At 39.6% G+C, this 23100-nt stretch overlaps 1 protein-coding gene across 1 annotated transcript in view; it reads right to left on the bottom strand.

Moving 5' to 3' along the window:
• Positions 1 to 934: 934 nt before the first annotated feature.
• The window catches only part of OPRL1 (opioid related nociceptin receptor 1), a 64607-nt gene continuing 42441 nt past the window's right edge, over positions 935 to 23100 (bottom strand). Inside the window, exons 3-4 of the mRNA XM_075276976.1 lie at positions 15705 to 16060; positions 935 to 1956 (exon numbers count right to left, since the gene is read on the bottom strand). Coding sequence (XP_075133077.1) covers positions 1433 to 1956; positions 15705 to 16060 — 880 coding nt within the window. The 3' untranslated portion in view covers positions 935 to 1432. The remainder of the gene's footprint in view (positions 1957 to 15704; positions 16061 to 23100) is intronic.

The raw sequence follows: 23100 nt of genomic DNA, 5'->3' as shown, positions 1-23100 counted from the left end.
TACTGCAAATTTTTTCTTTTCTTTGTTTTTATTTTAAGATTCCTTGCTAGTGGAGCAAAGCTCAGCAGATCTCCAGTGAAGAAAGGCTTATATTTTTGAGGCTTCAAAAATTTATGCAATTCAATATATATATATATATATATATATATATATATATATATACTGTATGTTTACATAAAGTATATGTAACAGTGTCTATATACAAATCAGAAATACAGAAATGTTTTTAGTAAGGGCAATGTTAGAAGAGAGAAGAGTTAAGGCTGCTTGAGTGTAACCTTCTCAACAAGTAGATATGGATTGTGACATGGGTCAGTATCCACAGAGAACATCATTATGAATTTGGCAGAACCTACAAGCATCTTTTTAGTCTGTGGTTTGGACCTTGTGTTCTAGAGCAAAAAAGATTTGTTCATACTTCATACAGGTGTGCAGAAGGCATCTGTCTAGTCCTGTAACAATATGTCCCTTCTTAGATGTGACAGGCCTGTCACTGATGATGTAAGTAGTGTTTGCGACACATTAAAAAGATTTGGCGAGTTCAAGCTTTGGATAAGTCAAAGCATTTTAAGAGACGTTACACTTAACAAGAAGCAATTTAACCAAGTTGTGGACAGGTCCTACAGAATATTTCCCACAATGAGGAACCCAGATCTCTGATGTCTTCAATAATGGAGTCCACAGTTGACCACAATTATGAAACTAGATTTTTGATATCCACAAAAATGGAGCTTCTGCCTGATAGTAAGAGTACATATTCATGGGCATGGTAGGAAAAGGTCTATTTTTTCTGTCCAAAGTTCATCATTCATAAGAGATTTGTACATGTATCAGCTTGGAGAAGCAACTGTGGTTGGACATAAGACCATTAAGGTTTTGGTCAGGTATCTCATGAATGAATATCTTCTAGTTGTAGACAATATGTCAGGTTCATGTGCAATCATTTTTATAGATATTGAAAATTGTACTTATGCACATCTATACTGATAAAGAAATTATAGTCTCTACGCAGATGGTGGAGATGAAGGGGAACAGATCTCTGGGTGATTTCTTCTAGAAAAATCTTTGATTACTGTACAGACTATAGATAAAGGAATTTATAGAAGATTACAATTTCAACAAAGAGGTTGAAAATCAGCTGAAGACATTGCCCTGATATTGGGTCTCTACTTTACTGAGAGTTAAGTGGGCAGAGCTCTAGATGAAGTGAGCAGTCGTCCTCTTCTTACCAGAAGTTGGCACGTTCCATATAAAACAATCAATGGATTTCCTCTGTATTTCCATTGTGTACATGAATTGCATCCAATAGGAGGTGTCTCTCAGTACACCTCCATCATCTTGGTCACAACGCAGTGATTTGTGTCAATTCTGCCTGTGGATTAGTCCCCACTTGATCTCCTTCCCCGCCCAACATGGGCAGTTCCATGCCTAGTCATGCCGGATTATTCGGCCCGTCTGAGTTCTTGCAGGCATAGGCAACATCTTTGGCAATGCTGCACATGCGGTTGGACATCTGCAGCTCGGTACGAAAAGCAGAGGGAAAGCAGAACTTTTTGAAGCATGCTTTGAAATTCTCATCTAAAAAGGCATAGAGGACAGGGTTGAGACTGCTGTTGATATAGCCCAAAGCAATGCAGAAATGAAGGATGGCCACCTTGATGTCACTGTTGGGCTTAGCACCAAGGCTCTGCACCAGCACGTAAATCTGAATGGGGGTCCAACAAATAATAAACACTGCCACAACCACCAGAACCAGCCGTGTAATTCGACGAAGGTTTCGGTCCTTTTCCCTTGAGCCAGACAAAACTCTGACTTTTTTCAACCTCCTGATCATCAAGCTGTAGCAGATGGTGATGATAAGAACAGGTATGACAAAAGAAAAGAGGAAAACGCAAGTGCCAAATACTGGTTCCCAATAATGTTCTGGATCAGGAAGCTGCACCATGCACTCAATATCTGCAAGGAAAAAAATATCCTGTTAATATGTGGCTGTAAAAGCACAGTGATAAAATCTGCCTAGTTACATGCAAATTGCAAATAATCCACACACAATGGGCACAGGAAAATTACAGGTTCAATCGTACTCTGCAGCACAAACATAATGTATCCAGAATGTCTTAGAATTATTACATCATTTTACAGTTATTGATTTCTATCCTTATTGTATTCACCGTGCCTTCCCTAGACTTGTAGCTTTTCATCTTGCTGCCGTGTATTAATGTGACCTGTGACTGTCGAGTGTTTACCTAAGCCTCAGAATTATAATGGAAAATTGTCTGAAAATGAATTATATCTTTTCGATTATTCTCGAGTGCTATTGTAAAAAAATAATTCCTCCTCTCGTAAATCTGAGCCCACCTTACTTGTCTACCAGTGATCCTATACTCCAGTAATAATGGAATTATTCAGTAGGGGACGTTATCACCTACAAAGGCTGGAAGCTTGTCAGTGAAGATTTGGAGAGCAATAACTTCATCTTTCGATATTTTTTTTTGCATGAGGGTCTCAGTTTTTTCATAATTCGCTGTAATTTGCATTTACTCCATTTTGGGGTATATATTCCTTATTGGGGAGAACTTTTCAACTGTAAATTGTGCAAAATGTATTAAAAATAATGTTGCCTGATCAGTTTTGGGCCTTGAGGGGGGGGGGGGGGGAATTTAATTAGACTAATGTTTCCTATGTCAGTCTTAATTAGAGATGAGCGAACACTAAAATGTCCGAGGTACGAAATCTGATTTGAACAGCCGCACACTGTTCGACTGTTCGAACGGATTTCAAACCCCATTATAGTCTATGGGGGGAAATGCTCGTTTCAGGGGTAGGCAACATTCAATAAAATTATACTTACCAAGTCCACGAGTGACGGTCGGGCTGGATTCTCCTTGAAGTCTTCTCCCGATGCAGCGCCCCCGTGGCGTCTTCCGGCTGGAATTCACTCTGCCTAGGCATCGGGGCCTAGGCAAAGCCGACTGCTCATGCGCGGTTGGCTCTGTCCGGCCGACGCCTGAGTAGAGCCGACTGCGCATGCGAGGGCATGCCCGCGCATGCACAGTTGGCTCTGCCTAGGCCGGATGCCTAGGCAGAGTGAATTCCAGCCAGAAGATGCTGCGGGGACGCTGCACGGAGAAGACTTCTAAAGGTAAGAGAAGAACCAGCGTTGATTGGCAAAATGTATATATAGCATTCTGCCAATCAACGCTGGTTCTGCATCGAACCTTAAACTTCGAACAGCTAGTAGTGTTCGATCGAGTACGAGTATTTCGAATACCTAGTATTCGATCGAACACCTACTCGATCGAACACTACTCGCTCATCTCTAGTCTTAATCCATTCTCCAATTCTCTGTCTTGCTTATTAAGAGGTTCTGGCTGATTTCTATACAGTTACTGGGGTTTTTTGGTGAAGATTTAAATAAGCAAATCTACTGTTGTTTTTCACCTTTAACCACGCAGTAACAATAATATATCAGCTTTATTACATAGGACAATTTTTTTTTCAGCTCAGCTCAATGATGGACGCCCAGTTAGTGGTGGGGATCACTAGTCCCTTTTTTGGCGCATCAGGGAACAATTTAGTAGGTACAAATATTACCATTAGTTCAGTCTATGTTGAACATCTTATAAAATATCTAATGTAAAGGAAACCTATAGTAACCAAAGGTTTTATTATAGTTTGACTTTATATCATCGAAAATAGGGGTGGCGCAACTGCTAGTGGCCAAGTGTAAATCACTTCCAGTTGAAACCAGACACTAATTCCAAGGTGATTAATCTTCACTTGCTTCATTGTTCTCTCAAAAGCCAAAGCTAGAGGCTTAGGCTTGTGAAATATAACTTTAATAACATTTCCCAGTAGCAGAATGTAGAACCCTTGGAGAATGTGAGAATAAAGTCAGTATTAAGAAAGCAGACGGCAAGTGTCACCAAAGACAGCTGGCAAACAACAGTATACATAGGTAGATGTTTGCCAAAGCTCGATCTGTCCGGGCTATTTACTTCAAGCAGCAGTGGCTGATAGATTTTATTGGACTCTCCTCTTGGTCCTTGGTATGTGTTGTGTTGATCACAGCAGGGAATAAGCTCTACAATGGTACTGGCTTAATAAGAGCTTATTTCCCCAGACACTCTTGTCTCTCCCCTACCTCTTGCCTAAATGTGGCTGAGGGACTGCAGATAAGATGCTTTATCATCACTTGATATCTATGTTTTTACAAACCAACAAAAATCTATTCTAGAAGCAAATAGCTACTAAGAAAGTAAAGAACATTCCAAGTAAATAGAAATGTACACATCTGGGAAAGAATACAGCATTAAGGGGAATGAACAGAAAATCCTTAAAGGGGTAATCCCAGGTACATAACTATTTTTAAATTTGTAAATAATTAAAAGTTAAACATTTTTGCAAATAAAAGTTAAGTATTTTTCAGAGTTTTAAAGATTTTCTCTAAATACCGTGTGGTCACAGTCTTGTTGTCTTGATCTGTTGTCAATGGATACAACCATGAATGCAGGAACTTTCTAAGGTCAGAAAATCAGCAATGATTTCCTTATTGTGGCCGGGATATCTTCTCATACATGTAGTGTCCCTGTCTGATAACCCAGCTACAATAAGAAAGTCATGGTTGGGTTTCTGACAAGTCCCAGACCATAGAAAGTTAGACTGTCACCACTAAGATAATGGAGAAAATCTTTAAAACTCCGCAGAATTCTTAACTACTTATATTTGCAAAAATGTTTATAACAGGTAATGATATACAAGTAAAGTAAGTCATAAGTGACTAAAAATGCACTGTTTCAAAGCCATATGAGCCAAAATCACTCCTAAAGGACAACGTATATGCAACATAGCCCTCATTGCACTCCCCTGGGCCTTACATCCTGACATGGGTATGCACACCATTATAGCTATAGAAATAGGGTTATATTATATTTTTCCTAAATGTGTTCCTATTTTCAGTTCTTCCTGTTGGTGTTTTTGTATGTATCCATTACATAGACTAGACAGTGTAAAGGTTTACTAGACTTAGTATCAGAGACTGAAAAATATGGTGCACTTTAAGATTATCTAGTCTAAAAAAAAAAAAAAAAAGTATTAGTTTATCTACCCCATTGTGAGCTTTGTATGGCAGATAGCCTCCACACACCATTTCAGGGCTACTGTTAGTTCCAGCTATGCAACTAAATAAAAGTCACATAATGACCAGAAATAGTGTTACTTCTCATGTACACACAAGGCAGTTTTTTTCTGAAAAGTTGTATGAAACACTGACTCGCTTTAAAGTAACCATTGGTTTATGCCTGTGTTTTGTGTAGTTGCAGTATTTGACTTGCTTAACCTGTAATATCAAAAACTGAATCAAAAACATTGTAAATCCTTGTGTGTTCTTTCTGATGCCCTTTTATCTACACCCAACTAAGTACACCCTTTATAACGTCTCCGCATGTTCGGGTCTGCAATGCAGGAGGCTTGTTCTGTTTGACTTCTTGTTTAGAGTTTTTAGTTGCTATGTGTGAACACTGTCCTATTCCCTCACCTTGGTAATTGATTTTCCACCACACCCATCTCCTTTACCCTGGTTTCCCTCTGCCCCTCTAGGAGTAAGTTCACACACAATTTTTTTGGACCGAAACTTGAGGCAGAGGCCGCCTCAGGTTCTGATCCAAAAGTCGGGTAGCCGCGACTGAAAGCTGGTGCACTGCACCGGCATCCAGCTGTGCACTCCACTCCGGATTAGGCCCAATGAATGGAGGAGGGACTGTCTTCAGGCCAAATTGCAAGGCGACTCGGCCTGAAGAATGAGCACCTCGGGGGGTTTTTCTGGGAGCTCCCCGAAAAAACTCCTGAGCGGTTCCCATTGATTTCAATGGGAGCCGTCTTTTTGGTCAGCATTTTGAGGCGGATATGGCCTCAAAATCCTGACCAAAAATCTCTGTGTGAACTTAGGCTGTGTGATTGACAGCCTATCTTCCTATCAGGTCTGGGGTGGGTTATTCCTTCCTATTTATTCTTGGCTCACATTCACATAGGTGCTTGCTATTGCCTTGTGCTTGCTGGCTATTTACTCTTGCTCTTTTAATACCTGTATTCATATTCCTGACCCCTGGCTTACCTTTGACTATTCTCTTGGATTACAATTTTTTACTGCATTGCTCGACTATTACCTAACCCTTGGATATCTGACTTCCCTTTGTTGTTGTTTGTCTTGTCTACGTTCTGTGTCAGCACATATACCTAAGAAGGGCTTGTCGACCAGTTGTCACCGGGATAGGCAAGCAGGAAGGGATGGGTTCATCAAGGGTTCATCAGCATTCATTGGGTAATTGCTTCTCTAGCATTTCCCTGACACCCTTATGCTGTTCAGGATGCATTAGAAAAAAAAAACATTGTAGCTGCCTGCATCTTTCTGGCACCATGTCATACAACAGTACCACATAAAGGAAAGATTTGGATGAGAGGTGCACAAATTTGGTGCCACTCTTAAAAATGGGACATCCAATGCTTTTCAAGTTTGTAGATCAGCCTTGTTACCAATCAGGCTAATGGTAATAAAGCAGTAGGCCAGGGATAGGAAACGTTCAGATCTCCAGGTATTGTGGATCCAAGCATGCATATTATAAAATCTAGTTTTGACATTTTTATCCCCAGCATATAAAATACTGGACTTTCAGTGGTCTACTCCACCTATAGAAGGACACATCATCGATGAAGGTCATTTGGGCTTTGTGGCATTAAACATGAAGAAAAAGATGTCCGGCAGCTCTCCGATAAAATATAACTTTTAATGAAAAAATGTCATAAAATAACAAAAAATTGACATAGCAAAGGAAAAAAGAAAAATGAAAAACCCCCTAAAAACGCAGACGCGTTTCGGAACGAGATGTTCCTTCCTCAGAGCGTGTTTTTAACAATCTGACCTGAGTATATATAGCTAGCAAACATTACAACACTTCCGGTCATTAGTTCAACTTCATTTCACCTAGGTTGATTAAAGGGATAATATACACCTGGATAGTCACAAGCAGGAAAGAGACATGTCATGATATAAATATACATACAAATAGAATACAAGTATCTCTTTACCACAATTTACAAAAAAGTCCTATTTCACTCGATTATCTAAAAAACCTACATCTTATTAGTGACCTAAAATAAATTATATATATATATGTACCTGTATCTCTAGGATATGTGCCTATTCACATTAACTACCTCCATTGTTTCACAATATGTTACTTGACATAACAATAGTTTTAGATCTATTCACACCACATGCGTTTTGTCAAGGGTAAAGAAAGATATTTCATATAAAAACATACTGAATATTAGTTATCCGAAAAACATACCCACGACGGTGAAATCATAATCGAGCTCTTTTAAAAGGAGTAATGAAAGGACCTAGCGTACTCGATTCCATGGCCTGAGTCACGTGATCCTTAGTAACCAATCATCGAATGGACACTCCCATATATACTCCCATAAACACCTCCTACTCCACAATAACATGGGATACTCATTCATTCATGAAGGAATCACGTGACTAAGAATGGCCAATAATCTTCAAGAGAAATCTCCTTTGACAGCCGGAGTCGCAAGATAGAAGAGAAAATTAACCTATAGCAAACATTTTCTTGAAAATACGTATGTATAAGAATATTAAATACCCCTCATGAAGCACATATTTATAAACAAACAGTGAACAATAAACATCCAGCAATGATGATGTGCGGGGCAACAAGCAAATTACCACTAAGCATAAGAACGATACCCTGTACCCACAAGAAGAAAGCATCTTTGGTAAGTTAATAAGTGGCAATACACCTTACATATAAATTACCTGATAATATTCATAATAAACCTAATAAATAGGAACACCTCAACTACATACATAGCTAATAAACCACCTCATGGTATATATTGAAAAAACTATTAAACTTCCTGACAATATAATAGAAACCCAATAATTTTCATATCTAATGACTATCATTGTTACTATCATTATTGTTATTTAATTATTATTATTTTTTGTGTACTACCTCTAAAGGAAAGGATCAATAGATATAAGTGAGGTCAGTTTTAATATTCATACCAAATGGAGTCCTACAATTAAATTGTAGGATCCAGAAAGCCTCTCGTTGGAATAATAGTTTTTGCCAGCTACCTCCTCTAATAGGTTTGTCTACCCTTTCGATGGCATAAAATTCCATGGTAGATAAATTAGTTTTATGTACTGATGCAAAATGTCTTGATATTCCCGACATATGGTCTGAGGGGAATTTACTACTATCGTTTATATGTTCGGCTATACGAGTTTTCAACGGTCTAGTTGTGCAACCGACATAATCCATTTTACATGCTGTACATTTGATGTTATAAACAACATGATGTGTGCTGCAATTCATGGCATTGCTTGTACAGCTTTAAGAATAAGCCTTTTAGTCTATATTTCCAATCCAATTCTCCAGTCACGGAGCAAACACTAAAGGCAGCTGTCCACATTTGCATTCATAAATTTTACCCAGAAGCAAGCACCCTGCAGTATGAGCAGAGGACATGAATTATAGATGTGACTGAACGATATGTGATATTACAGTGACAGGGACGGATGTGGTGGTGTTAAACCCAGCAGATCAGTTTCAGAGGCGTCTGTTTTGTTGCTTTGTTTCCTCTCCATTCTTCCTCTCCTTAATGCCTCTTCCTTAGTCTGCTGTGTGCGCACATTAGACAGTAAGTAGCCACATTAATTGCAACCTCAGTTGAGAATAAAATTGGGTCATTTGAGAAAGAAAAACCTTTTTTCCCCTGCAAAATTATAAAAACAGGTCATGAGTTACACTAGCCCCGGATAATTATAAACTTGGCGAAACGAGCCTTCTTTTCACATCAACCTTAATTATAATAATATTTCACCGCTGGAAAGACCTATTTCTCACTCTGCAGATTAGGTTTAATTGTAATATGTCGCAAACAACCCATCTCTCACTTCACCAATTAACCCTTTCACACAACCAGTTTTGGTTAACCCCTTCCTACCACAGCCATTATCCATTTTGGTTTTGTACTTCCCGCCTTCCAAAAGTCTTATTTTTATATAATTTAATTCACAGAGCCGATAAGAGGACCCGTCTTTATGTGGAACAAATTGTTCTTCCTAATGGAGCCATTTAATGTTCTGTACGATGTACTGAGAAACTGGAAACAAAAAGTTCAAAATGGGGTGGAATTGGGAAAAAATGCAATTTTGCTATTTTGTTTTGTTTTAATGACATTCACAGTATGGTTAAAAAAAAAAATAACATGTTACATTTAGTCTACGGTTCAGCACCATCATGGTGATACCAAATTTAGGATAAGGCACCATGTTGCAGAAACACATAATTTTGGGCTGCTGCAGAAACAGCAGAAAAAATTGCTGCATTTACAGTATCAGCGAAGTGAATGAGAAAAGAAAAGTTGCATGTTAATTTTAGCTGCAGAATCACTAAATTTTTCCTATACATTTAATAGGAGAAGATTAAACTATAAAACCTATTGAAAAACGTTGCAGAAAAAAGCAATGAATCTCACTGTGTTTTTTCCTGCAGCATATTTTTAGCTGCATTTTGCTCTATGGGGTCCGGGGGAGTCCACATGGAGACCCCCTGAGCGGAATACCAAATACAAGTGCAAAGCACTGTGCTGTAAAAGCACATGGACCCCATAGACTATAATGGTGTCCGTGTGCTTACCACCAGATCACCGCAGGAATTGTGCGGACAGGAAAGTAGTTCCCAATCTACTTTCCTGTCTGCATGATTCGTACAGGCAGCGGGCGCCAAGCACACGGACCCCATTATAGTCTATGGGGTCCGTGTGCATTTATAGCACAGTGCTTGAAATTGCATTTGTATTCTGTTCGGGGGATCTCCATGCAGACTCCTCCCGGATGGAATACAAAAGCAGATGTGAACGAGGGCTTAGGGGGCGTTCACACTACCGTCGGTGTCCGACATGTAGTGTCCGCTCCTAAAAAAAACCCCAGAAAAACCCTGTCCGCTTGAGAAGTCGGACATCTTCTCTTGCGGACAGGGAAGGACGGGCACGGAGTGCAAAAGAACGCACCCGATGCCCATTCAAGTGAATGACAGGTGTCACGGACATATCTAGTGTCCGCTCCTAGTGTCCGTGACAGATTTTGAGCGGACACTAGGAGCGGACACTACATGTCGGACACCGACGGTAGTGTGAACGCTCCCTTAGTCTTGTATAGTCTTTGCCATTTATTTATATTTCTAAAACAATATGAAACTTTGAAAACTGTTATTTTTTTGTGGGGCAAGTTCAGAACATTTTCAGGCAAAGTGATACCCAATATGTTTTTCGCTTATTTGTTTCTATAAGTGATTTAGGGAAGGGGTAATTTGATTTTTAGATTTTTGTGTTGTTTTTAATATGATATAACGATATTGACATCTATTGAAAGTCTGCAATGCTCATATTGATACTTGCTACAGGCAGAGCTTAGTGATAACATAACCAGTAACCAGTCTAGGAACCTTCAGAAAGCTCCTAGTTGCCATGGCTTCAGTGCTATTGCCATGTGAAAGCCTTGGTGTCCTGAAAGTGAGAGTATAAAAGAGAGTTCTCTCTGATCACCGGTACTGCAAACAGCAAAGTCACAGCGGCCATGGTGCCCACTCAGCTCTTCAGTGGAAGCCATCTTTAAAGTCTGACATCTGCTGTACATTCACTCAGTTAAAAGGACAGCAGCCATTTTGTGTACTAAAATTAAAAGCCACAATATTACAGTCTATCTATCAACTACCTTAACCACTTCAGTGCCGGGCCAATTTGTGGTCCAGGACCAGACACATTTTAGGTTTATTTTGTATGTGCGGTTTTGAGGGCTGTAACATTTTTCCCGTATGTCTCAGTCAACTAATTTTTGCGTCTTTTTTCGGGGACACATAGGGCTTTATTTTTACGTTATCTTTATTTTCGAATGTGTTTTAATTTTTTTTATATCTGGGAAAATATAAACAAAATAGGAGGGAAATTATGTCTGGTTTTCAAATTTGTTTTTTTAAATTTAATAACACAAAGTGTCACTGAAAAACTTTATAATATAGTTTTTCCTCTCCGTTACGGTAATTTTTATTTTGTATGGTGTCATCGGGGGTGGGGCTATAACCTTTAATAACGCGTTTTATTAGCGTATTATTTATTTATTTTTTATTATTATTTTATTTACATTTTTTTAAAACTTTTTTATTATATTTTTATTTTATTTTTTTTTCCAGATTGTGTCCCCATAAGGTAATAAGAGACCTTTGGGGACATCTGATCACTTTTTTTTTTGTACTTGAGGCTGATTTCTCCTATAACTGGGGCTGGTACATTTAACCTCAGATACAGGAGAAATCCAACCTCCTGCATGCTGTATACATGCATGCTGTAGGACCCAGCAGCTCTGGTAAGACTCTGCTCCCATTGGATCACGTGTCTGCCGGGTCAGAGGGCAGCTGAATTATGGCTGCGTCCATAGCTGTGTATACAGCGCTCATTGAGTGCTGTATACACAGCGATCGAGAAGGCAGGGGAGGTAATAAATCTGCCCAGTCTTCTCTCTGGGAGCTCCGGCTGAAGTTACAGCCGGCTCCTAGTGAAAGCAGCTACACGATCTCCGTGCAGCTGCTGTGTTCTGCTGGACGTACAGGTACGTCCTGGCAGAACTAGACAACCACTATCCGGACGTATATAGTCTATGGGCGGTCCGGAAGTGGTTAAAAAGATGTATAAAAATATGGCTTGGAATAAGGATAGTCATTAAATATCAACATATTATTAACCTTTCAGAGTAAGAGCTCCTCATCTTCTGCATAGACTAAAAAGGTTACAGATTAGAGGGATTAGAGGGTCTTTGGAAGTACTAAGGGCATATTTCAAAATTTGCACCAATTTTAGGCAGATCAAGCCTCAAAAACCGGTCCTTATTCTACCTTCCCTTGTATTCAATGGGAGACAGAGATCGAAGTTGGGCACTGAAAAAAATATAAGAGTCCTGATTGATCTTACTGCGGATACTACAACTAACTCAGCCACAGACCCTGCAATGTAAGGGCTCTTTCACATCTGCGCCCGATCTCCGTTCTGCAGGTTTCCGTTTCCTGCACAAAACTGAGCAGGAGACGGAAACCTGTAGGACTCTTTCATATCCATTCATTTGAATGGGTTTGAAAGATGAGCGGCCGTGAGCGACGGTGAGCGTTTTATGCTCTCCGCCGCGAAACCGTTTTTAAAATCAGACAAAGAGTCGGACATACAGTACTCTGTGTCCGGTTTAAAAAAAAAAAAGGTTTTGCAGCAGAGAGCATAAAACGCTCACCGCCGCTCACGGCCGGACCCGGTCTGTCAGGTTTCTGTCTTCTGCATGCAGAAGACGGAAACCACAGAACGGAGATCGAACGCTAGTGTGAACCTAGCATAAGTCATTCCATTGAACAGGCCCATACATCTACTGCATGGAAATCTCAAGCTCTGCTTTTGCTTTCTGTAGCTGGAAGCTGGAGAGATTGAAATGGAAAAGGAGTTTATGGAGGAAGTCTTCTTCCATTTCCACCATGTACACATTTCCTAAATCACCAGCCTGCTCTTATGCAGCAATGGTTTAGTGTTCCTAAGCATTCTGAAGAGTTCTCTTTAAATTCTGTCTGTTTTCAGCCACCACTAGAGGTATTTACTACTTAGTGTGTTATGTTTCTTCTGTATGGCTTACATATTATCAACTAAATTGATCAAATTATTCCTGGCAGCTCTCAGATATGCCCCTTCCCTTCAACCTCTGCCCACTGCGCGAAAGTGCGTTGCCCGCACTATGGCTGGGACCGCTATTTCGCGCATGCGCAGTACGTTCGGCAATCTTCGTCGAACAGAGCGTACTGCACAGGCGTCCGACAGTACGCTGAAGAAGCAAGGGGAGGACACCGAAGACCGGAGAGGCGGCGCTGCGGTGAGTTTTCGAGCTGCAATGGGGACGCCCCCATCGCTGCTCCTGCGATGGGGACGCCCCCATCGCTGCGAGAGAACTCATTAGCATACCGGTACAAACCGGTATTTTGAACGAACGGCGCAGCGGAGAGCACTTCCACAGGTAAGAGACGAATAGCCTTTTTAAAGGCTATTCCGACGTGGTAACTAGAAAAAAAAGTGTTTTAGTGGTAGAATCCCTTTAAATGTATTATATTGAGATTTTAAGTGATAGACTAACACAAAGTAACAGATAATTGTAAAGTGGAATGAAAATGGTGCATGCTGCAGAGTCTCAGTATACAGTGGCTTGCAAAAGTATTCATACCCCTTGAACTTTTTCTTATTTTGTCACCCTACAACCATGAACTTAAATATATTTTAGTGAGATTTTAAGTGATAGACCAACACAAAGTAGCAGATAATTGTGAAGTGGAATGAAAATGTTACATGGTTTACAAAAATTTAATCAAATAAAAATATGAAAAGTGTGACATGCAAAAGCATTCAGCCCCTCTTTATCAATACTTTGTAAAGCCTCCTTTCACTGCAATTACAGCTGCCAGTCTTTTGGGGTATGTCCCTGTCAGCTTTGCGCATCTAGAGACTGAGATTTTTTCCAATTCTTCCCTGCAAAATAGCTCAAACTCAGCCAGACTGGATGGAGAGCGCCTGTGAACAGCAATTTTCATGTCTTGCCACAGATGTTCAATGAGATTTAGGTCTGGACTTTGACTGGGCCATTCTAAAACATGAATGTTCTTTGATCTATTTTAAACCATTTCCTTGTAGCTCTGGCTGTAGGTTTGGGGTCATTGTCTTGCTGGAAGGTGAATCTCCTTCCCAGTCTCAAGTCTTTTGCAGCCTCCAACCGGTTTTCTTCCAGGATTGCCCTATATTTAGCTCCATCCATCTTCCCATCAACTCTGACCAACTTCCCTGTCCCTTCTGACAAAAAGCCTCCCCCAGCATGATGCTGCCACCGCCATGTGTCACAGTGGGGATGGTGTGTTCAAGGTGATGAGCAGTGTTACTTTTCTGCCACACATAGCACATTGCATTTAGTCCAAGAAGTTCAACTTTGGTCTCATCTGACCAGAACACCTTCTTCCACAGTTGTACTGTGACCCTTATATGGATTATGGAAAACTGCAAACGGCACTTCTTAGGTTTTTCTTTCAACAATTGTTTTCTTCTTGCCACTCTTCCATAAAGGCCAGAGCACACAACTTATAGTTGTCCTATTTACAGATTCTCCCACCTGAGCCCTGGATTTCTGCAGCTCCTCCAGATTGACCATGGGCCTCTTGGCTGCTTCTCTAACCAGTGCTCTCCTTGCTCGATTTGTCAGTTTAAGTGGACGGCAATGTCTTAGTAAGTTTGTAGTTGTAGAATACTTTTTCCATTTTGGATGATGGATTGAACAGTGCTCCTTGGGATGCTCAAATCATGGGATATGTTTTCATAACTTAACAATGCTTTAAACTTCTCCACAACTTTATCTCTGACATGTCCAATGAGTTCCTTGGTCTTTACGATGCTGTATGTTCATTAGTGTTCTCTAACAAACCACAGAGGTCTTCACAGAACATGTGTATATTTATATTGAGACTATATTACACACAGCAGGACTCTATTAACTAAGTGATTTCTGAAAGCAATTGTGCACACTAGATTTTATTTAGGGGTATTCAGAGTACTGGGAATGAATAATTTTGCACATCACATTTTTAAAATTATTTGATTAAAATTTTGAAAACCATGTTGGAGGCTGCAAAAGATTTGAGACAGGGAAGGAGATTCACCTTCCTTCAAGACAATGACCCTAAACCTACAGCCAGAGCTACAAGGGAATGGTTTAAAATAGATCAAAGAACATTCATGTGTTAGAATGGCCCAGTCAAAGTCCAGACCTAAATCTCATTGAACATCTGTGGCAAGACATGAAAATTGCTGTTCACAGGTGCTCTCCATCCAGTCTGGCTGAGTTTGAGCTATTTTACAGAGAAGAATGGGAAAAAATCTCTGTCTCTAGATGCGCAAAGCTGACAGAGACATACCCCAAAAGACTGGCAGCTGTAATTGCAGCGAAAGGAGGCTTTACAAAGTATTGATAAAGAGGGGCTGAATGCTTTTGCATATCGAACTTTTCATATTTTTATTTGATTAAAATTTTGTAAACCATGTAACATTTTCATTCCACTTCACAATTATCTGCTACTTTGTTTTGGTCTATCACTTAAAATCTCAATGAAATATATTTAAATTCATGGTTGTAAGGTGACAAAATAAGACAAATAAGACAAAATAAGAAAAAGTTCAAGGGGTATGAATACTTTTGCAAGCCACTGTATACTGAGACTCTGCAGCATGAGTTATGAGACTGAAGCTTTTTGTTAATAGTCTCTCTCTTGCTGCTCTTAAATGGTACTTAATACGATGAGGCTACAGCCCCTCTAGAAGGTCAGGGACACTATGGGAAATGTAGACTGCATTAGTGAACCAATATCAGAGAGGAAGTAGTAACTATGATGGCAGATGACACCCAAATTACACATCAGTTAAAACACAAAAACATGCACAAGAACCTCTATATTGTTCTTTAATAATAGTCAAACCCAAACTATATATGGAAAACATTTTCAAGGGCTTTCTTTATGATAACAACATCTTAACTCTTAAATTCCTTTTATACTGACCCTCATTGTCCATCTCTGCTGATCCCATGACCATAACAGGAATTCCAATAAAGGAGGCTAGTATCCAGATGCAGACGTTGACAACTTTTGCTTTGTGTGGAGTACGGATGTCGAGGGCTTTCACAGGATGACAGATGGCAATGTACCGGTCCACACTCATCATGGTCAGTGTGAATGTGCTGGTGAACATGTTATAGTAGTCAATAGCAATTGCAATCTTACAGAGCGCATTTCCAAAGGGCCATATTCCCATAATAATGTCAGTCCCTTGGAATGGGAGGGTTATCAAAACTAAGGCATCAGCCAAGGCCAGATTGAAGATATAGATGTTGGTAGCAGTTTTCATCTTGGTATACCTGGAAGAAACCAAAGATATGTAAATAGAAACCATTATATCGAGACAAGTGATACGTCTAAAGGCAAGGTGTAGTGTCCCCAGAAAACAACCCCTATGAGAAGACCCCCAATATTAATGACCAAATTTTAAATGGCCGGTTTTCCTTCCATTATATTCTTTGGAAGCTGCCTTCTGATGAGTAGACCACCCATTATCTAACCAAAGATCACTTTTTCAGTAAATATTTCAGTGCAAACCCCTATGAAAAGACCACACATTGAAAGTACATACACTATAAGACCAACATGGACACAGTTCTGTGCTGCGCTGCATTACTGGACTGCAACAAGAAAGAGCAAGAGACTTAGAAGTTACATAATAGAAGAAATGTCGCCAGCATCACTTTGGAGCATAGAGTCCATGTCATAGTCAATGTGTGGACTTAAAAGCTCAGGTTTTGGCCTATGAAATGTCAGCATGTTGAAAGGCAAGTCAAATATGAAGATCAACAGTGAAGGGGGAAAATGGAGAGGGCAGTCAAGTTTGAGTCTAGAAATGAAAGGGAGCCATGTTCGAAATCAGGAATGAGAGGGGTAGCCATGCTGAAGACCAGAAATGGACCATGATGAGGACCAATATCTAAATATATACAGAGCTGGGGACTAGGATTGAGAGGGGAACCGTGTTGAGGTCCACAAATTTAAAATATACTGTGCTGGAGATTAGACAAGAAAGAAGAACCTTTAATGGGATACCATCTTGGAAATCAGAAATGAGAGTGGGAACCATGCTGGCAACTATGAACTAGAGGAATGCCATACTAGGGACCAGAATTTAGAGTCAAGGGAGCCATGGGAAGGGTTAGGGGCATGGTTTAACATGCAAACATTCTTGTTTGACTCTGTGTCCTCTGAAAGTTTGGAAGTATGTCTAAATGGTGGTGGTTGGGAAGGCCTACTTATGAAACCTTTGCACTAGGCCCACAAGTGTGTTAAAATGACAATATAATCATTTGCTTAATCCAATACCAGCTGCAAAAATGATGAAGCACAGCCTATTGGGTCCTATGGAATTCTACCAAATAGCCTAGATTATATTTCAGGTATAGATCAGATTGTGTCTCTAAGATAACATGATGCAACCAGAAAATGTTTTAGCTAAGATAACAGGACACTTTTCTGCAATAGGATAATCCCAGGGCACATATTCCACGGACTAGAATACATGATACTTTATTTTCAGCTAGACTGCAAATCCTCATGGACTCAATGTAATGATATATAGCAGATTCTTTATTTTATAGGCTGGATTTCTACATCTTTACCCCTAATTGTAAAGCAAGTAGAATGCTTTTAGCCGGGTAAGTCTGGTGCTTAAAATAATAAATTCTACAAGGCAAAATATCTCCTTACAGACCACAGTGCTACCAGATCACAGGATATAGGACCACTTCATGATTTATTGAGTTGATATTTCAATGGTAATATAGTAATGGCTTAAGCTGGAAGTCTCTTGGTGCTTATGTCTAGGTCTTCCTTGATTTCCCTCGAGCTATTTCCACCCCTGGGCTGTGAATTATTGAAATGACATGGAAATGAGGGTTGGTGCAGAGCAGATGTAGCCAGCATATAAGATACACGCTGAGCCTTCCCGCTGATCTTTGCAGCAGTGGATACTGAAACCGAACATACACAGGAAAAACGCGGCACACCTGTCACCATGTAATGACAGACACCCCAGCAAGCATCAAACACAAGAATGAATGAATATATGGATTAAAGGACCACTGACTTTAAAACATACACTGGTATTGAAAAGGAAATATTACAGTCCAACTTGATGTTAAGATGGTTGATGTCAATGAGGCCATATAAGTAGATAGCTCGAACACCAAGGTACATGACTAGCAAAATACAATTCTTTTGTTACAGGAGCAAAAAATGAGTCAAATATTGACAGAACAGGTGCTGCAGGATCATACAGCCCAAAGAATGGAAACAACCACAGCATTTGTCTATTTAGTACTACAGAGTGGAGGCCCTTTTTTGTCTAGGCTTGGGGGCCCAACGATGATAAAGGACGAAAGCCTATAACGGACATACGAAGTTTTTATGGCTCGTTCACATCTGCGCCCGGGGTCTCCGTTATGCTGGGAAGGAAACGGAAATCTGCAGGCATTTTTCAAACTCATTCAAATGAATGGGTTTGAAAAGTGACCGGCCGTGAGCTCCGGTGAGTGTTTTGGGCTCTCCGCGGCGCAACCGTTTTTTTTTAACCGGACACAAACTCAGACATGTAGGACTTTGTGTCCGGTTTAAAAAAAAAAAAAAAAAAAACAGTTTCGCTGCGAGAGCCCAAAATGCTCACCGGTGCTCACGGCCGGACACGGTCTGACAGGTTTCCGTCTTCTGTCTGCAGAAGACAGAAACCTGAAAACGGAGACCGAACACTGGTGTGAACCCAGCGTTACCATATTTTCAATCCACTACTTGTTTTGGCTTCTAAAAATGCATCAGCAATACCAGAACAGATGTCTTTACCATTGTAGATGCAGATCTTCTGACCACAATAAGGAAAGACGCAGCTCTGGCTGTGGTGCTTTAACTTCAGAAAGTGAAACAATAGTTGATTATTGCCTGTCAATATTGTGAATTACTGCACAGCCACTTAATACCAGCCAATAATCAATACATCTTTGACTATGCAAAATGCGTATAATGTATGTAAGTACCAACTGTAGGGACATAATAGCGGAGGCTATAGCTATATAATTAAATGAATAGAGTGGAACCTCCTGTACTTGGTGAATAAGTCTCCATAGCTTCAGCAGCAGAGGAGGAAGGAGAGTTGTGTGCAAGGTAAAGGACTACCCCTCCACCTCACTTCCTAGGGGGATTTGCTGCATTAAGATAGAAAGGAAGAAATAATACAGGCCCAGGCTCTCTGCTCCACAGGCCTCATAGCAGCCACATGGTCCGGTATAATATTAATATTAATATATATATATATATATATATATATATATATATATATATATATATATCATAATGGCTGCATGAAACCACCAGGGAATTATAGAGGAACAGCCAGTATTATTCTTTCACTTACAGAAGTGAAGTCACCATTGGCCAGACATGCAGAATAGAGACACAGTGTAGCAGCATGCTAAGGGTTAGTTATAGTATCTCCGATAGCTAATAATGACTAGCTGAATCGCATTATCTTGAGTCGCTTCAGTATCAAGTTGGCTGAGTAGAATACAGCTGGGCTTTTATGTTGTCTTGTGTATTCAAAACTGTTCAGAACATTAGTAGAGCATTGACAGCAGCTTGTTGTACTACGCAATGAAACTTTTCTACTGAAAAAAAACAACAATAATTACAATAGAGCAACAAAATAATAAGAGAATTAGAATGAAGTTTAGTTAGATTTAATAAATTACAGCAGATAGTCAGAAAAATCATAGGACTGGGGGTAGAGAGAATTTATGTACTGTGAGTCTGACAGAATTCAATGAACAGTTAACCCTTTTATCACCAATAATCTAATTTTGTTAAGGGTCTTTTGCAATAGAGCAGTTTGATTTGTGACTATCCATAGAGTCTCTTACATTGTTTTTATTGACAAAATCAGACCTGTTAGTGAAAAATCATTTGTTAAGATGGGCAACAGTGTTTTTTTTATTAAATACATACAAAGTTCCATTGCAATGGCAAAACAGTGATGCAGCCTGTGCTCATCTGAAAAATGTGTTTGTTAAAGGGTTTCTTTGGTTATCCAGTATGCATACAAGCTACCATTGTAACTGCAAAACACCGACATAGCCTACTGAACTGCCAATCATGTTGCCACAGGTATCACTACTGCCACCACTCAGCAGCATATCCTGCAGCCTGATCCATCACATTATTCCATGCTGCCATGTTGTCACAGATGCCACCACTGCCACAACTGAGCTAGACATGTCCTGTGACCTGGTCCATGTCATTCTAATATTCCACACTGTTGGCATCAATAAAACCAAAGTTTTATTGATCCCCAGGTAAAAAAAAAAAAAAAAAAACGAAAAAACTGTTCCATTGCATGTTTCAATGCCAATGCCAACGCCATTTTGATTCCATAAAGGGATAATTTTTGACACATTTATATTTTGGAAAGCCACTTCTTCATCTCTTTTCAACTACCGTAGTCACACAGCCACAGACTTTTGTAATATAACTGTTGAATCTGGTTTCAAGTTACAATGTTCCAGCAAAGATGGCGGGAAACAGTTCATAAAGAATAGTGTATAGTATCCAGTCTTAGGACAATAAAGCAGTCAATACATGATGAGGCTACACCTTATTATGAGTTAGGTGCGTTCTCCAGGTATCCTTGCCTCTACACAAAAATATATATCAGTTCCTTGGTAGCAAATACTTTGACCTCATTTAAATGATGATGAACGTGGTGTTCGTGATGGTGCCACCTACACCCATTTTAACAAATTGTCACTATTTGCACTATTTTCCCCCATTGTATCCTGAAAATACCATATCCTGAAGCCATTGTAACCTGAGGGACTACTATATTTTTCTGTATTCTGTGTTTACATAGCTCTCATTTTCTGTCAAATATCCTCTCTCTCCATTCTGGTCAGCCATTAGTGACTCACACCTTCAATACCTCATGATTTCTTTTGAAAGCTCACTAGGCTGGTGCCCAAGATCATGTGATCTTATTGTCTGTCATCTTCTGATCTGTACAATGACAGCCATTTTGAGCAAGGATAAATCCCAAAATTTTCAGATTTGCTCAAAAGCAAAACTTCTGAGAAATTTGTAACAAATTTGAATTATGTGAAATGGTTTATCTATAATGCGAAAGGGTCCCTGTCAATCTAAAGCGTCCAGTCTCTGTATTTGGTCACCCAATGGTCGTGCCTACGATCAGAGATGTAATTTCACCCCATTTCAGCTTCCTGGTACATCATATGGGGTAATGAAACAAAACATAAGCCATCATATTACATCTAGAAAAAAATTGCAAAAATGAAATATCTAAGAAAAACTATAGTTTGAGAGTTATTTATGTGAGAGAGGAAACAGCTTATTTCTCCTACTACTTGGATAAATATAGCATTGGACATTACGTCAAAAAGTACTGTATATACTCAAGTATAAGCCAAATTTTTCAGCCCAGTTTTTGTGCTGAAAAAGCTCCCCTCGGCTTATACTCGAGTCAGCAAAAAAAAAAAAAATATATTTTTTTTTAGGAGGGGGGTCTATGACCAGCCACAATATTAATGTATAGAATCTCCCATAAAATAGTACAAAAAAAAGATTTTAAAAAAATAAGAGTTCTAAATCACTCCTTTCCCTAGAATACATATAAAAGTAGAAAATGACTGTGAAACACATACACATTAGGTATCCTGTGTCTGAAAGTGCCTGGTCTACTGAATATAGGGGATCTGCAGTGCTCCTGTTCTGTCGGGAAGGGGTTAATACGAGCATTGCAGATACCCTATATTCAGCCAGACTGAATTCCAAGTGGGGGAAGAAAAAAACAGTCCTCAAGCTCAGGGAAGGGGCAGACAGACAACCAAAACACCCCCTCTCCTTCCCCAGCACCCAGCATCTACTGCACCCAAAAACTCCGACCATTTTTTCCCAGTTTTTTGTGGTAAAATTAGGGGGGTCGGCTTATATTCGGGTCGGCTTATACTCGAGTATATACGGTATGATGTAAGAACGTCAAAAACAGTTGTAGGAGTTTTATTGTCCACCCTGAAAAACTATTGAAAAGAACAAGTAAGGGACTAAAAATAATAACAGAAATTGCTATAATGAAAACTGTATTATGTCCTGCTACAGTGATATCCATCTAAACAGGAAAGGCGATGAGCCAGAACATAGCGATAAATAAATCAATACCAAAATCAATAGTGAATGACCAGGCATAGTTATTTCTAAAACAAGTATTGTTAAGAGAGCGCTTATGTGCTAATTTCTATCTGAAAGCCTGCTGAGCCCAAACTATAGTATGTCAGGCAAATAGCGTATGTCTGGAGCTTATACAAAGACGGTGGGATTCTTAATTCATCAAGTGTGTTTGTAAAATATTACTTACCACAAGTATTTTTGTAACAAACAGAATTAGCTGAGCCTTTAAAGATGTGTTTTTTCAGTTTCGAGTGGTTCCATCCAAAGATTAATTTCGGGTCAAACAAGTTCAGAATGAACCAGAACTTGAATTAGCTTAAAACATAGATTACTGTCGGGGCTCCTAGGACTCTATAGCCAATGTCTAACACTCTAAGGTAAACAGCCAAACTTATGTCAAAATGAAAGTTACATATATGTCAATAGGAGAATGGATGGTAAGTACTGGATCCATACTGATAGTTTAACCATACACTGCGCTGTCACTTGATTTTATGCATTTTAATATTTAAAACACTTCAAAAATTACTCTTTTGGGGGGAAAGGTTCTCACCTGTGTTTTGTTTTTGTTTTTTTTGCACACATGGCAGTTACACTGCAAAAAGCACTGGTTTTATTAAAAAAACAAAACAAAACAAAAAAAGTCCAATGGTGATGACCTGTGCTACACAGGATTTTTTTGACGTGGGGACCTTTATTTATTATAATTTATGTTTTTTATGCCAACACGGTGGCACCAACAGTGTGCTATAATAAAATGTAATGGACCAGACTGTAGGACATGTCTAGCTGAGTGGTGGCAGTGGTGAAGATGAAGGAGACATGGTTGACAATCCAGTAAAGCGCTGCTGTAAATTATGTGTTTACAACATTACAGGGAGAAGAGGAGCACACAGAAGCCTGGCTCAAGATCACATCACGCTTGGATGTAAAATCCTTCTGTGCCTGAGATGAGTGAGCTGAGTAATCAAAAACTTCATCTGCATTTTCTGGAAGTATAACAATCATGTGACCACTGCCAGTGCTACCAAAACCAGAAGTAGTGTTGATGTTGCCATCCACATTCTTATTGTTAGTACTTACACCAGTGTTTCCTCCTCTTCATCATTTAGATTGTTCCTTGCCCTGTTTGGTT

Source organism: Leptodactylus fuscus, chromosome 6 (genome assembly GCF_031893055.1).
Source record: "Leptodactylus fuscus isolate aLepFus1 chromosome 6, aLepFus1.hap2, whole genome shotgun sequence".
NCBI lineage: Eukaryota > Metazoa > Chordata > Amphibia > Anura > Leptodactylidae > Leptodactylus > Leptodactylus fuscus.
Note: the sequence above shows the minus strand (reverse complement) of the source record. Positions and strands in the feature narration are given on the sequence as shown.